Genomic DNA, 17,607 nt, shown 5'->3' with positions numbered 1-17,607 from the left:
AATTCAATGTCATTCCTTAATTTTAATCTGTTAACATGTATTGAGTTCATACTCACCCACCTCTGGGAGCGACCTGTGTATCTCCTACGTCACAGCTCGTTATAAAGGAACCACCTGACAGGCGATGTATACATATATTATATACTTACGAGCTGCTGTATGGTAAAATCAGAAATTAAGCTTTCATTTTTAATGTTAGTTGCACTGTCAGTATTTAATTAAGACTACAGAAAAATGCACTCAAACCTATTAATCAGAACTGTTTGAAGGGACTAGTGGGATAAGTCTAGTTTTAAAAAATCGAGTCTCGATCTTTTATGAACGATGCATAGCTGCACCTTCTGGATGTTGGCATACACAGACTGCCACTTCATATCGTGGTCTTCTTTCCAGCATGTGCTTTGCTAGAGTGATAAGAGATTCCAGATTTTGACATGAAAGCAAGAATAAAAAATTGTATTTCTTTCCACGCCTTTTTAAACCCATAGCCAAATCATTTGAATGTTTAAGTGTGATGACTCCGTTCACCTTTCTTCCACCAGACGCAATTGAGTCAACATTTGTGACAGATTACTTTATGAGAAGTTAGAATATTTTTCCATTCTTGACAGGCACACATACAAGCACACAGACATACAAACATCACCATCAACAGAAAGAAGTCAAGCTTGTGGCCTCTCATTTGTCCACAGATACACTTAGTTATTACATAGACAGTTAATCCATTGGCTGTAGCCTTGAAACTGAAATAATTATATATATATTTACAATCCTGATTTATATGTTGTTGACCTCTGCCTGTGTATAGTAATGTTTGTAAGGGTGTCTCGTGAAAAAAGAGGGTACTCACCCAAATTATCTTCACTGAGCTTTACACAGTCAATAGAAAAGAAGATTTTTTTATTATAGATAATTTAAGAAAAGGCAAGTTGTCATTCTCAGTACTTTTAGGTCACCTTTCCCCCCATTTTCTGTTGTCGGACTGGAAACACGAGGGACGGGCGTGCTCCACAGAGCTATTATTACTACTTTCTATTATTGCCTGGTGTGTTATCTCAAGATTCGGTCATTGTCTTTCTCCCTTTGATAAAACTTGGGTAAACAGTCGTTTGAACTATTGTCTTGTAATATAATTCGTTGCTAGTAACTATCAAGAAAAACTTTAATTAAAAGGAATCCTTTGTTGCGGCCACTTTCATCAAATAGAAAGTAAGTTTGAGAAACAGAGCATCAGATGAGATTTGTAACAAAGGTCGTGCACTAAGTGCTGAGATAAATCTTTATACAGAATTTTTTTTGAGAAGAGGTTTGATAGACGAGGGTTAGAATAGTGAAAACTTTGCAAACATTTCCCAAGGGTTGTAGGGTAAAGTGACGTCACACGTAAGGTCAGAACCCTAACTATATACATATGCAGACAGAGAAGTTAGAAGAGGTTTTTGTCTAACAGCATGAACTCACAGACATGAACAAATATATGAACTACTCCACCAAGCTGAAAAGCTGGCTTTTGGCAGTAAGAATCTGTATTAACAATAAGCATAAACGCCTTCATTTCTTTGTGTATGTTGTGCTTTATTTTGGTCGTTTTAAAGTGTACATAAAATACAAAGTCTACACTTGACTTACAACTCAAATGCAAATAGAGTTTAGCCTTTGTTAAGGTCAGATATCTTCGGTCAAAGAAGCTAACAGTTGGACTCAGTTCATGCAGGGAGTTTTTAAAAAAATATTTTAATATTTTCACTTTCATGCGAAATTCATAGTTCATATAAACTTTCGAGAAGCTGTCTGCTTGGTCTGTAAGGTTAGTTCACAATAGCTTGTACTCGATCTCTTCTTGTCTGCACTCATTGGCCATCAGAGGGATTCTCAGATGCCATCGCCAGGAGAGTGAAGTCCTTTGCACTCAGTCCCGAAAGTTAAACTGAACAGGGTCAACAAGGCATGATGTTCCGATGTCTTCCACCAACGATGGAGAATCTACGGAGAATAAGATGAAACCCACATTAATTTAATGAATTATATCTAACAGCTTTCTTTTTTTCAGTCCTGTGTTTCCTCTGCCTCAAGTTCTTTGTTTCAGCTCAAAATTTGTGATAATTGGCTCGTATCTAAGGTTGTGATACTTAGGAGTGACAGGGTTTTGAACTCTTGTAGACCTTTAATATGCATTAATATCTGTGAACTACTCACTCAGTGTGAAGTAGGTGTCTTGGTCGATCTCTGCACGTGCAGCCTCCACGCGTGCTTGATGGCGAAGAGGCCGCAAGCTGCTCATCATCATCGGGGGCTCACCGACAGCTTTGATAAAATAAACAACACAGAGTCACAAATATTTATTTGAACTTTTTTAACCTTTAAAAGAAGTCTTTTCTTCTACGTACGGAAAAGGTTAAAGCTGGAGCTGACCTGATGGAAAGTTACTATCTTCTCCCTACCATAAAGAAAACCTGTCCACGAACGATAAAGTTGGAAACATTAAGGCAATCAATCCATTTCTTCCAGAAGCATGCTATCCATTTCTGACTATTTTTACAGCACCTTCTGATCTCTCTCCTGAAGGGATGAATGTCGTCAGGTATGATACAGTAAAGGTAAACGAAGCTAAAAGAATGTTCGGATAATACTGGAGAGACAACATTATTTTCATATGGCAAACATGAGATATTCCGACATTAAAGTATTGTTCCATGAAATGTCTGTTGTCGTCAATCTTGCTATGGTCAGGGTCTGTCTTACCCTTAGACCGCAGGACTGCCAATGGGTTAGGTGCGTTCTTCAGCAAAGCTCACTCGAAAATCTATTGGTAGGTCCTTTGGTAGCGGAGGTTTGTATCCCTATGTTATAAATAAGAAGTTAATATTTTTTTAAAAAATATTTCTTTTCATCTACTAAATTCGATTATTAACTTTATAGTTTTATGTTAAATATTCTATGAACATGGTAAACGGACACGTGCATTAGCAATGAAAGAAGCTTTAATGTTTAATATTTAAATGAAACATAATTTAAATTATAAAATAAATTACTACATTTTTCCATCGAGTACCTTATACTTGATTGCTACATGTAAAGGAAGGCCAGACCTTGCTCTCCATTGATAACACCAATGATCAACATATTGAGAATACACTAACCCAAGTTCCATCGGTGATCAGTTGTCCATTGTCGGCGTTGTACCTGATCTTCTCGGTGAGGTGAAAGCCCAGCCCCATCACAAAGGCTCCCTCTATCTGACCGATGTCGATCTCTGGGTTCATGCTGAGGCACGAGAGTGCTTGTGATTCAATTTATGTACAACTTTTATTTTACTCTTTTGGTGCCTAAATCACAAACTTGTGTTTTCATAAGGTTTGGTTTCTTGATTACACAGGAGGTGTTTGTTAAACTGCGGAATTTAATTAATAAACAGAAATTATGAAGACCTGGAGTAAGCATCTTTCCATAAAAAAAAATGTAAGAAACCGATTTGAAAAAAGCCTATGAAACTATTTTAAAGAATGAGTAGTCCCTGTAAAGATTTTGAATCACTATTATAATCTCAAAAATAACCAACAGCGAAAATAATCTTGATGATAGAAGAAAAGAAAGTTGATGTTATTAATGTTTATTCATCTTATACGAGAACCTGATCGATACCACGAGACATCATAAGTGACGATTAATTTTGAAAAGGCAAATTAGAATTAAAAAAATAAAGACTGACCTTTCTCCACAGTCGTACAGGAGGTCCACGCGTCGAAGCTGAGACTGTCCAGTCAAGATGTCGACTTCTGCTTCCGCCACCGTTGCACCGTAGGCATTGTAGCGGGCGCTGTACTCGCTGTAGGGGTTTGTACTGAAGCAAAGGTCGCAGAAAATATTGTAAATCCGTTGATAGTATTGTATTTGCTTTGGACACTCGCAAAGAAATCGTGATTTTAGAGGTCGTAACCCCAATCCTTAATTGTTATTGGTTGTTAGACCTACGTCAGCAACACCTTACACTTGAATTCGGTTGGTGTAGTTTTTCGTCAATGAAGGTATGCATTGATGGACATGGAAGCCCATTGTTTGTACCCTCTTTAGACTTGAGATTCTTATAACGCTTTATTCATTTTAAAAAATTTTAAAAATGAATGCTTGTGTATTGCATTCTGGGGTTGGATGGAGCAGAAACATCTGGGACATCTCAAACCTGAGAAAACTTTATCATTCCTTTAATTTTGTTTTCAGAGAATGTTTCAATCCTACTAGTAGTGAGCCGTGAGGTCGACTCCGTCCTCATAGCACCGTTGCACAGCTGTAGCCAGGTCGGGTCGGTCATCGTCATGCGCACTGGCGCCATCCGGGCCTTCAGCATCTGGCAGCACTTGAGCACGCCCTGTTGACCACAATCAAACCTCTAAAATTTCTTAACAATCGGCAATGGGAATTTAAATATACAAGCCCACCATATAGAAAGAAACATAGCTTTGACATCATCGTTATGTCAGCTTTCTCTCTTTCTTTATTTTATTTCCTCTTTCTTGTGTGTAGGCATGCAAGGATTCATGTGTCTGTGTGTATATACATATATCTAAAGAGAGAAATACATTCATGACAGTGTGTGTGTGTATAAAAAGAGATAAATACATTTATTACACTCTCTCTCTCTCTGCTGCGCACTTAAAGACATGCATGTAGAAAACATAACTCATCCTAATGGTAGAATTCATTATTCACCAAGCAGTTATTTTCACTTGTTGCCGATCCCCCGGTGTTTCTAGAGTTTGCATTCGTCACAGACGATGTCTTTGCCACGCGTATCAGGGACATGGGTACCCCTAACTCAAAGGCGCACACCTGGATCGTCTGCAAAAAGACAATTTAAAAAAAAAAATTAACACATTTCCTCGTGAGAAAGCAATGTCTACGGCGAGGCACACCTTCATGTCTACAAGTGGACACGGACAAAACATTTGTTGAAATAACTGACAAAATATCTTTTAAAATCTTTGATGGGATTGGCTATATCAGTAAGTCAAATAATGTATTTATATATCTTTTCAAGAGCGTATAGGCTTCATTCACTCTCTGACAAATGTCCCGCCTACCTACCTGCCTACATACAATTGGGTTGTCCATAGAAATCATCAGTAGATTATGAGCCTACATAAAACAAACCAAAGACATAGCCCTGCCTTACCTTAATATTGACCCCTTGTCCCACTTCAATGCCCGCGTGCTCGATGGTGATTGTCCCATCTCTGTGGTGTATGGCCACAAACACATTGGCATATGGGTGACTCACACCCAGTCCGTACCGTGTTGGTACAAGGGACAATCCTCGCTTCTTCCAACGGTTTGCCTGAGTCAGATAAAGCAGTCAAGTAACAGCAAACATGATACAAACAGCATATTTTTTCATGCTGTTTTCTCTTCTCTTTTCCTCCTTAAGACTACCAAAAGAAAATGTCAAGAAGTTGTCACCTGATTGAATTCAGCCACCTGTCTCTGTCTGTTGGCCAAGGTCAGAAGATTCTTCCAGCTGAGTCACAATCTCCCGGATGTTGCAGTAGTCCAAACTCATTCCATTCAGTGCTCGCTGAAAATTTTTTGATTTAGTGACCTTTGTTTATTAAGCATTAAATTCCTACTAGCATCCCACGTCTGTCTACAAACTTACAGACTGAAAAACAGTAGTTTTCGTGTTGCACACTAAGACAGGATGATATCAAGACCAAGGCCAAACAATCCTACACGACGATGAAAAATTATTCAAAACAAAATCTCAAGAAAAAGAAACCACATGCAATGTTCCCTTACATCTCCTTTTTGGTAAGGTTGATTTTGCGGACTTCCGTTGGGTCCTTGTTGAGTTCTTTAGCCACGTGCTCCAAGATGGTGTTCATGATGAACTGGGCCTGCAGGGATCCTGCACACAACGTTCCACGTGCAAAGTTATTGTTTGGAGTTTTCCTACGTTGTTTATTTATTCTTGCTTCTGATTGTGTTTATAGATGAATGAGAAGGGGAGAGAAAGACAGCAAACTAGACAGAGAAGCAATTTGCTACATACGTGCTTTGCGCTACATGCTACGTTCTGTGTACTGCTTGCTACGTCACGTGCTACGTTGTACGTGCTGTTACGTGCTACACCTGCCTACCTGGGGCCCTGCAGTACGACATGGTTGGCTTGTTTGTCCGAACCGCGGTCCTTGTCAGCTTCCAGTTCTTGCACGAGTAGCCTGATGAAGATAGTATTTACACAGTTTACCAGTGAACCACTCTCTGTTGCAAGTAATGCAAGTCTCTCAGGACCGTCGCTTTCAATGAAATTATGCACCATGAACTCTACTCTCCCCAAACATGTTATACAAGTTTGGCTTTTAATGTACGTAAAAGTAAAATTAAAAGTGTGGTACATCTTTTATAAACAGATTATTCAACGATTTTTTAAAGAACATAATACTTACCGTTTTTTATATAAATTTCACTTAATGAACTACCTGGATATGATTTACAGTTGCCGATAGACTTTGTTACTACTTACAACATTTCAAATAACATGGCTACTGACATAGCTGTGGGTGTATTTTGTTACTGCTTAGTTTTTAAAGTGTTTCAAGTGCTGAGCTATGACTTACAGCTGTCGAAAACTTAGTTACTCCCCAAGTGTGTTGTCACTGTTGCTGTGGCCGGAATCTGCATAAAAGTCGACTTTAATTCCATTCAATTTTCCTTCCTCTGTAAAGCCGACCTGTGGAGGATAATTCTATCTAAATTAACATCTACAAAGAGTATTTTAAGTTGTCACTGTAACATTATGTGTCGGCCAGGCAGTTTGAGTGGAACAATATTTATTTATTTATTTACATGGGTTTATAAAATATCCTTGAATATCATGGTGCATGTGATACCAGCACTTTTTATTTTTCTAATAAAATATTTACGTTAGATAATTATATTTTGATAAATTTACTATAATCAAATAAATGAAATCCATTCTGCATATTGAAAACTCTATCATATTTACAATATTCGAAACAATGAAGCTGTTGTAAATATAACACACAAAACCTACCTATTGCCTTCAAAACGATAATGAGTGTGGTCACAATACACAAAATGTCACGGAGGGAAGAGGCGAAAAAGTAAAAACATAAGTACAAACATAAGTACAAACCTCGTAGTTTGCTAGCCAGGGTTCGCGTCTCCCAAGAGCTCTCATGTTTGTATGCAGGTCCAGCACCATCCTCACAGGCCTGCAGTGAGAAGTGGCACATCCCCATCATGAATATCCCCCTAATCGTCTGTTACAGTCTAGCATGCTCATTTGTTTTTAGTCTGTTACATTAACTTCAAGAAAAAAAATCTTGAGAAATATTTGATGAAAATGTAAATTCGATGAAAATTTTAAGGCTTGATTTATACAAAAAAAATGTCCACAAGCGATTAGCACCCAAATATATAGAGACAGATGTCAGATAATTTATGAAATTGCAGTAGTTTCCAGTTTACTAAAACAGTTTCAGTTTCACTACAGTACATTCCAGTTGACTTCACCAGTAGTGGCAGTCAGACCTTTGCATGATGTGAGCTGCCAGTGCGCATGCTCCGGTGACCAGCAAGTTCCGTGTGATCTTGGCTCCAAACGCGCCTCCCAGTCTCACCACCTCCACGTTCACACTGTTCACAGCCACAAAACCAAACATTGTGCAGGTATGTAGAGAATACGTTGACATCAACTATTACAAATTCCCAACTTTTTGAAATAAAATGGACAGATAAATCTAGTCGTGTAAACAAGAATATCATTAATGTCCATATCAAAGATTTAAAAACTGGACTGGACGGCCTTAAGAATCAACCAACCAATTCAAGAAAAGAAGGGTCCTTGCAGGATCTGTAAGTAAACTGAAACTGTAAAATAATGAAAAACTAGCTGAACACTACTCACCTGCTGTGGGAAATATTGAGGACGCCCGCGACCGTTTGGGCGGTTTGGTCGATGTACTGGGTTGTCGCCTGCACGTCCATCCCCCCGTTGTCGTTGGGGGAGCATCGACTGATCTGAGCCTCCATGTGGAACTGGTACTGCTCCCCCGTCTCCACTGACCCCCGCACGTGCCGCGCTGACTCCTGTATCGCACCTGCAGGCGACAGCACCAATCCTCACATTTTAAAACTCGTTGAATGCTTTGATGATTACAAGAGTACAGTTAGCAACTACATGAAAGATTAGCAGTGAGATAGTGAAAACACCTTAGAAGAGTCTACCACCTCTCGCTTGCCATCTACATAATAAAATTAATGAAGTCAAAAGTGTCTTCAAGAATCAAGGGTTAGGGTCAGGTAAGCATCAAGCAAAGATGTAGAAATGTATTGTTCACCACTTTTCGAAAAATGTGCAGAGAAATAAACTGCATGTACATAAATCTGCTTCTCCCTCAAATGGTCACAGTCTGATGAACAACTCACGGTCAGCGTCTCCAACGACAACGGTGTTGATTGGATCAGCAAAGAAGGACTTCTGCTCGATCGCCTTGTGAAAGTCCAGCAAAGGTTGTTGGACGTCGGTGTAGGTCACGTTGACCATGGACGCAGCGGTGTTGGCGATGTCGTAGTTATCTGTTGTGGACAGGTAGAGCATTTTTAACTGCAACAATCTCACATTGATTCGTGAAACAGAGAAGGAAACTAATTGTCGCAGAAGACAAATTTATAATTCTGTTCTCTGATTTAAAGTAGAATCACAAAGAGCTGCTAAGATACCCGGATGTATTTATGAATAACATAAGGGTCTGGGTTGAATGAGGGTTCTAATATCTATCTCTACAAGAAAACTGCTTATCAATCTAGCTCACCTGCGACTATGATGCCGATCGGTTGGCCTGCGTACTCCACTTGTCCACTGCACAGGATCTGCATGATGGAGTGGTGTTGAGGAATGATGAAGAATTAAAGAATAAAACAGTTTTAGCTACTGCCGCTTGAGAGTATATTGTACCACAGCAACATGAGCAATATACATTGTCAATACAACCTTAGATTAATTATTAACTGTAAATCAGTTGTGTAATGTGAAGTAAGATAGTACCATGTGGATGGTGATTTCTAACCTCTTCTGGATGTTTGGCGTACAGTGCAAAGTCGTTTCTTCCACCTTCTGGAAAATCTGATGCTTGTATAAACCTGTGCACTCCTGGCATCGCCTACATAACGGCAAAACGAAACAGAATTATAAGGAACTAAAACTGGTTGCTCTGATTCATATATATATATATTTATGGAGAATGTTCTACTAGGTTTAATTTTTGTATTTGATTTACATAACAGAATCAAATTCACGATTATCGTTTCATTACAACCCATTTAAAAAGAGATTATTTAATCAGCAAATTTATTGAAAAGCAGTTTTCAGTCAGGACAGTACTTTTTTATAATGTCTAAATTAAATAATTTGAATATTGTTGGCCTCTGGCGTCAACAGCCCATTTCGTAGAAATAAAACTATTGCATAGATGAACAAACTAAACATACACAAAACCAATTAATCTAAATATATATGAAACGCGAAGAAGTGTTCTTCGGGTTCTACAAGTGGCATACGATGAAAAACAACAACAGATGTACCAAGGCTGCCTGCGGGTCTATGGATGCAATGCGAGCGTTCCCTTCCTTGCTGATGACCAAACTTGCATAAAGCTCTTTCTGACAAAGAAGAGTGTCATCGAGGAACCTTGACACCCCAGACACCTGCAGACAGTGAAGACAAAATGGATTTTAGTAAAACTATTGTTATGCTTTTACACGTGATTAATGTCAGTTTATGTCTGTTTTAACGTATTCACGCATTGCCTGGACATTTATTTTGCTAACTAGACTGCTATGCTACCTGGTGGCCACGTTACCTGGTAGTCAGCGTCGACTGTAGTCAAGGGTTGGGTCAGAGGCCACTCCTCTCTACGGGTGGCGAAGGTCTGTGTCCCAGAAGACACCGGGCGAGTCAGGGGAAACCCTCCGCTGCGGTATCTCTCGCTCACGGTGTCTCCGCACACTTCCAGGACGAACTGGGACAGAGGTCAGCGAGTTCATCAAACTAGTTCGAGAAAGAGTGCTCTCCCTCACGTCTTCGCGAGCCCCATCCCAACTCTCAGTAGGTACGGTATCAAAGGATTGTTGTTATGCAATGGTGTGGAAGAGGTTGTGCCCACTCAAAGAACGAGACTTGTTTTTTTCATCCTTTCTTTCCTCTTCTCTTAATTCTTTCAATGGCATTAACCACTGACACTGAACATATCTTTCCCTGTCTTTCATGGTCACGAGCCTAGAAAGACTTTCTTAACCAAACCAGCATCGGTCAAAACAGACACCATGGTCAAGACTTCAAAAGTAAATGACAATACATGTACTTGTTTGAATGTTTGCTTTCAAATTTCTTGTAATAATAAAGTTTATCATTACAAAGTTCATACGCAAGTGAGTCAATAGTAAACAACAGGACTGATATCAAGTCTTGTCCGACGGTGACGATTAACAGATCGACTTGTGACCACATTTTCTAGAAAGTCAGAGAAACCTTTACTAAGAATACAACAAGTGCCAAAGGTCCTCACCCTGTAAAGCAGACTCGCTGCCAAATTACTTTTGAATGCAATGTCAGTGGTGGGCTGAAACTCCACCTTCATAATTCTTAGTGCATCTGTAACAGAGAAACAAAGATCTGCAATAACTGGCTATGTGAACGATCAGCTTCTGCTGCTGCTTTCTTGTTTCTCTTTTATGTTTCAGAATACAAACAAAAGACATCCTCTGCAAACAAATCTCATGCATACGACCTCGTTCTAGAAATCACCAATGAGACATTATTAATAGTTTAGAGAATTACCAATGAGACAAGGTTTAATTCAAATAAAATCATCAATGAGGTGGGATTCAGTGCTGTTAAAGAGAAAGCAAGCTACAAAACCTGTCAACACCTGAGGAACTCCAAGTTGTTTCCCCACCAGGAATGCTTCTGTGATCTTGGCACGGTTCTGAAATGAAAATGAAATATTCATCTACAGATCCTGTTTCTCCTCCCACCAAGAGAGTGAGAATTCACAACCTTCAATATCCTTTGACACATTTTATTTTCATTTCTAAATAGCATGCAATTGCACATTGACTATTTCACTTTTATTCTCTGCTTATTAATAGATTGTCTCCTACATCATGTTATCAGAAGAAAACATTGCATGTTTTGTGCTCGACTTACTACGATAGGTAAAATTCTTGCCTCTTTGTTCTGTTTGTTTGGCTACCTTAGTTTTTGTTATGAATTTGTTTATGAAAAGTTGTAAAACTAAAAAGGTGACCCTTACCAATGTGTCTTTGACCCCTTGAAAGACAAGAGTTGGACGCTGTAAGACGGTGTAGTTGCTGGCCCTGTCCAACTTGAAGTTGAATCCAGCCACGACATAACCATCACAGTCCTGCAACCACACCACAGCATTGTACATGCATCCATCTTAGAGTCAGCAAGTCAAGTATATGAATAAATTGCTTCTATTTTTACTTCAAATCCGATTTGCTTACAGAAGATAATCGCTAATCTAAATTAAACTTATATCGTTATTTGCCTGCTCATTACTAATGTTGGGTGAGCAATTCTTGTGTATACATTTCATCGTCTTCTTAAACTTCACCCCACAAGAGAGATTTCAAGTTCCATGTGAGACAACAAAAGAACAACAATGAGAAGAACAGCTGACCTTCTCCGTGTACAAAGTATAAATTGGCGATTCGTTAGAGCTAAATAATAGTGGAACCTGGATGAGATTATTATTAAGAAGCTAGAAATGGACCTGAAGGCGTTGTGAAACGCGGTACATCCTGATGAAATTATTATTGTCCCTGTATGCAGGCAACACCACGGCTTCAATAAGCTTTCCCTTCATATCCAGCTCCAGGAAATCCTCGAGACTGGACTGGATTCGGTTTTCATATCCATCGCCTGTAATTAATTACAGATTGTATAGTCAAATCACCATATACATTGCAGTAACAGTTTCAACCAGGAATTTTATTTTCATGATTTCTCCTAAAACTGATGAAGACAGAACGAGAAACATGCAAACTGACACAAAAGCCTAATTAAACAGCAAAGAGGACAAACAGACAGGTGACAGTCCTACCAATGAGTAGCACAGCTCCTATCGTTTCCAGCATGGCATAGACATCAGACACAAAGCCCGGATGTAAATGTTTCAGCATCAGATTCCCTGCCCAGCTACCGAGCTGTAAATAAAATGACATGACGGTTTCATCGACCGTTATGTACAAGCTCAAATATTCTGTTCTTATTGAATATTCATTTTTTTACTCGCTAATAACTTCAAACACTGCATAAAAAATACTGGAAATAGACATATGAAGATAGAAATGGAATTAATTGTATCAGTCAAAGAAAGAAATGCAATATATATGATAGAGAGAAAGAAGGAGTGAAGAGTACACTTACATTTCTGACACCACTGTTCGCCACTTTTTTTAAATGCTCCGCAAAAACTGAGGAGTAAGGCATGGCGGGATTGGAACTGGATCTTTTAAACAGCTCCACAATATTATCAAGACTCAGTTTGCTCCCCAATTCCATTGTTGGACTGAACTGTTGATTAAAAAAATCACAGATGCTAGTAATTTTATTTTACTAAAGTAAACAAATTCGACCGTCTGTGTCCCAGTAATTATGAAAGTTATAAATATTTTTGTATTTTAATCATTCAAATTTTGTGTACATAATGGAGAATAGAGAAATTCTTATCACCCTTATTAATGAGCTTTATGTTCACATTTTATCAATAGATTTCTAAGTAGCGAGTATGTCAATATAAACTAAATAATTATTTTGACATTTAATCAACAGAACTTGCTTTAGAGGTAAGACATAAAACTATGACAACTCTTACATTTTCTGAAAAGTAAGGTTTATTGAAAATAAATGTAAAATAATTTAACTGAAAATTAAATGTTATTACTTTATTACCACAAAAACTTGATTCTCTCCACTTGTATTTGTTTTCAAGAGAATGCAAGGTTTATCAACTTACAGCAATTCTGTACAGCTCCTGTACACCTCTGAGGTCTATCAGCACTTCATACATCCAGGGTCCGATCTCTTTGTAAACTCCTACACACATACACACATACATACATATACACACAAACGCGCATATATATATATCATAGACAAACAAGGTCAAAATGTTGCCTGAAAATCTTTGACAAGATTCAATGTGATCATTTTATATATTTCTCCCTCCCTTCTATAACAAAATCCTTCGAGCATGCCCGACACACAAACACATACATAAAATATATTTTTCCCTTATCAATATTTCACTCACACTTTTTCACACATTCACATCCAATAAAACCATTTCGCTTTCGTACCAAAGCCAGTGTTGCCGAAGACAAGTCTGTAGCGGTCGTCACGGTGTTGCCTTAGCAACTGGCGCAAATCTTGAAGTGAGGTGGGTTTTAACCATTGTGATGTGGCTCCCACAATGCGAAGCTGAGTCTGTGGGTTTTTCTCTCTGTTAGTCGAGAAGCAGTCTTCTCTGTCCATCTTGTGACCACACTGCCCCTCACACTTTTTTCCTGTCTTTTTGCACATTTTGAGGCTCAGATCCTATAAACAAATTGTTTACCTTACATAACTTTCACATGTTTTCAAACGGACTAGTACTATATGTAGCGATAATACAGCAGCTGTATAGTAAATCGTAAGACAAAGAAAGAACGGAATGAATATGACAATGAAGGCATATTTACGAAGTTTCGTCCTTAGTTCTACACTGTAAAAACTTCAGAATTTCTGCTGCAAATTACCTGAAAGAGCAGTTAAAGGTGGACACATGTAACTACTTCAACAACCTAGTAGTTGTACCTCGATATCAATCATCCCTCCTTTGAGCGAAGGCGGGGCATCAGAGGCGAAGGACTTCATGGCATCTAAGATAGGTCTGTATCCTAAAACAAAATAAGTCCGTCTTAAGACAGGAGAGATCATAAAAACAGATGAGTACCCTGCCATAAATTAATCTGTACCCTAAAGAAAATATTTTGCAACGGGCTAGGTGTAAGTTATGTGAGAGGTGGGAGAGAAATCCTGGTTTTTGAGAAATTATTATACCGAACATTAAAAAAAAATATAAAAAATTATGTGTGGATGGTCTGGGATGTCTAAAACTTTTATTGAAAAAGAAAGAGATGATTTAATGACTACATAACATTGCTGTTGACCTGAAGCTTTGCAGTGTTAAAATTATGGGATGTTGGTGCATGAACTTGTGAACTTTAAAGCTTACCTGTGCAACGGCAGATTGTGGCATCGTAAGCATCTTCCACCTGTTCCATTGTAGGTTGTGGATTTCTTTGCAACAGACTGAAATAAAATAAGATGAATCAGACACATCCTGGACATTGTATGCACACCTGAATACCTCATGCAAAGTTTTGTTAAGTTAATCGCCTTAGATTTCTCACTGGTACAAATTTACACCGTGGTCGTAGAGTTTCACCCTTTTTCGTCTTCATATGTTTACTGAATTCACTTTACTGCTTATAACAAATTTTATTCCACTCACCCGTACATATTCATGATCTGCCCGGGACTGCAGAAGCCACACTGAGAGCCATTATACTGGGTGAGACGCCGTTGTATCGGGTGGAGTCCTGTGCGTGGGTTACCCAATCCTTCGATTGTAGTTATTTCCCACCCGTCACACATGTACAGCCGAACCAAACACTGAAACAGTTGGAGGAGAAATAATGCAAAAGAATATCTACTTCTATTCTGCCATTTTATGAATTCAATCTATCTATCTTTTACTAGAAGATGTCTGACACTTAGAAAAAAGTACACTTAGAAATATTTACTAATGATCATACTTATGTTCTTCATGAAACTAATCCTAGGCATTAACTGTTCTGATAATACCTATAACAATTCGATGTCGTCTTGCGTTCTGGAATAAAAAGTAAACAGTATTGTGCGCATGTTTACTCACAGAATTGACAGTATACAGCTGTTTGACTCCACTGATTGGCTCGTAGAGTTTGACGACGACCAGACACAAGCCCACAGCCTCCCTCAACACACACCTGCTTGGTGCCTTTGGATATCGCAGACGACCTCAGATACTCCACAAGAGATGTAGCTGGGTCGTATTCATTGCCCACTGTAAAAGCATTTCATTATAAGCTTTGTAGGACTATGAGTCAGGAAATCACAAGTCTGGAGAATAATTTTGACCATAAATATTTAGTTAAGATTTCAAGATTTAACATGTCTTTTAATGGTCTTCAAGGCAACCTAATCTTCCATTAAAACAAGCGAATCATTATTTTATTATTAGAAAAAACAGGTCTGAACAAATGCAAATTTTCTACTCATGAAAGTGTAAATGCTTATTGTTTATCACGAATCATCCGCCAAATAAATCATAATAGTTTGATGTGAGTTGGACACAGTTCACCTGTATACTGAGTCCCATTGACAGTGAAGGTAACACTACTGCTACTGGCTCGTGGTAATCGTAACCTGAAGTAGAAACCACAAGTGACACAGTTCCCGCAATACTTTCCCTCTTCAACCTGGTGAGACGATGGTTCTTGCCTGAAAAAAATTACATGTTGTCATGCTCCTACCTGTTTCAACGTGTCATCATGATGCTAATTCAGCAACACACCCTTTGCGTGCATTGAGCTAGTAATATAATACATAAATATATACCTTTTACACATATAATGTTCCTTCTATAAAACCTCATGCTACCTTAGGCAGTAATCCTACATGTACACATAGATTTATTCGAGCTAAAATGAACAAAAAATTAACGATATCCATAACAAATAACAACCAAACAGATTTAGAACAATTATTTAAAAAAAACGGTAATTTGAATTCAACCGTGACTGTACTATCAAAGGGTTCTGCTTTTTTGACACTTCCCTATATTGCTTAAGCCATAACAGTTAAATTATATAATTGTATATTTATTGACAAGTGGCTGGGCGAGGAAAAGGACAAAGGCAGCATTCAAAAAGTCACCTCGCAGAACAAGCAGGACATTGAACATGCCGGAGTTCGTTGCCATCCTGTGAAGACATCGCCGCCGGACAGCTGGAATGTCCTATAAGCCTTCAGCATTTTATGCATGAAGTAATGATATGTTTTTACTTGCATAAAGGATAAGGCTATTTCTTGATAAATTTCACGAACTTTGTGTTTTTGTAAAACAAATGGCAAATGCAAAGCTCTTGCTTCAGGCAAAATATTATTATTTTTAATACTTTTACATTAATTTTTTAGACAAAGCTTTATATATTTAGCTCCTTACATGTCCTGGAGTAACATTTACAAGGATAGGACTGATCCTTTTTTAATTTTTTATTTGTTAATTGACAATATATATATATATCTTCCCTCTCTTTCAAAGGACAAAAATTATTTTCCTCTACGACTTCTACAAAGCTACGACAAATGCATTTCCCATCCTGGACATTTTAATTTGAATCTGCTACTTTTGCAACTTTTTTCCGGTTCTGTACTATGTATATATAGATATATACTATATAAACAGACATTTGTCTACTTACTTGAATAGCAGCAGGTCTGAAAGTGGACCCTGAAGCAATTCCTTCTATATAGGGAAATTTATATACGTGTCTTCAGATAAGACCGTGCAGAATAAAGCTTTTAAGTCTTATCTTATATGACCACCAGGTCTTAAAGTTCTGCAGTGGACAGTTCCTTTCACATAGGCAAGTAGTATATGTGTTTACAGATGTAGGTCACTTTTGCTGTTTTCTTGTCTGCGGACTGTTACTTTTGAGTACTTTCACATAATTCTTGATTACAGACATCATTGTCATGACTCTACCCACTTGCTTAATGTTCCTTTAAGTCATCACAGTTTTTTTAATTTTAGACTCGACTTTGAATTTACTGTTACGAAAGAAGATTCTAGTACATGCGTTCGTCTTCTTTTTGGAGTCCTGAAAAAACTAATATTCAATTATAATTAAAGCTTTTGTTTTGATAGTAGACGGAAGCAGATGTTCATGTAGTTAGAGAAACTGCGTCCGAAGGTTCGAACCCGTGCGACGTAGATAAAATATCACCAGTTGACCAAGTTGTTGATTAGGTGCCTACTAAAGTAGAAGTCTCATCCTCAAAAAACCGGCCCCTAAATAAATGAGGGTTCTGACACCTCACCTCCCTACGACCTTAAGATCACGAGACAGCCTTGACCTTTTAACAGTAAATGAACATATAGTATTTCATGTTATCTTGGTTACATTATCATTTTGTATCACGCTGCAAACTTACATCTTTCTAAAAAAAAATTAATTTCTCTAAAAGCTTACTTTTTGTGAAGATAGACTATAACATTTTAATTTTTTTTCTGGACAGCATCAATCTGTTGGTTATATTTGCAGATACACAGAATGGGAGGCTCGACGGAAGTTGAAGGAACTCTCCCCACAGGACATCACTTTCGACATGTGTCTGCCTGTTAAACATGGTCTGATGGTCAGTCGGGACAAGTCCCAATAACTTGGCGCAGGTGTAAACAAAATTTAAATTTTCTC

General features: G+C 38.2%; 1 protein-coding gene across 1 annotated transcript; it reads right to left on the bottom strand.

Annotated features, from left to right (window-relative positions):
• Window positions 1–1,544: 1,544 nt before the first annotated feature.
• On the bottom strand, window positions 1,545–16,162 carry LOC112558796 (xanthine dehydrogenase-like). The gene is given in 36 exon segments (XM_025229463.1): window positions 1,545–1,983; window positions 2,197–2,304; window positions 2,743–2,840; window positions 3,141–3,264; window positions 3,710–3,841; window positions 4,237–4,291; window positions 4,294–4,366; window positions 4,708–4,836; window positions 5,171–5,332; window positions 5,455–5,499; window positions 5,501–5,569; window positions 6,149–6,212; window positions 6,633–6,724; window positions 7,151–7,229; window positions 7,549–7,653; window positions 7,925–8,117; window positions 8,446–8,595; window positions 8,832–8,889; window positions 9,087–9,179; window positions 9,601–9,723; window positions 9,879–10,037; window positions 10,584–10,669; window positions 10,937–11,003; window positions 11,331–11,441; window positions 11,814–11,962; window positions 12,144–12,246; window positions 12,470–12,616; window positions 13,059–13,138; window positions 13,402–13,639; window positions 13,898–13,980; window positions 14,319–14,395; window positions 14,598–14,758; window positions 15,021–15,092; window positions 15,094–15,191; window positions 15,489–15,628; window positions 16,107–16,162. Coding segments are annotated over 34 exon segments (3,645 nt in total). The 3' UTR covers window positions 1,545–1,983; window positions 2,197–2,304; window positions 2,743–2,768.
• Between the last annotated feature and the right edge of the window lie 1,445 nt (window positions 16,163–17,607).

Source organism: Pomacea canaliculata, linkage group LG3 (assembly GCF_003073045.1).
Source record: "Pomacea canaliculata isolate SZHN2017 linkage group LG3, ASM307304v1, whole genome shotgun sequence".
In the NCBI taxonomy this organism is placed as follows: domain Eukaryota; kingdom Metazoa; phylum Mollusca; class Gastropoda; order Architaenioglossa; family Ampullariidae; genus Pomacea; species Pomacea canaliculata.
Note: the sequence above shows the minus strand (reverse complement) of the source record. Positions and strands in the feature narration are given on the sequence as shown.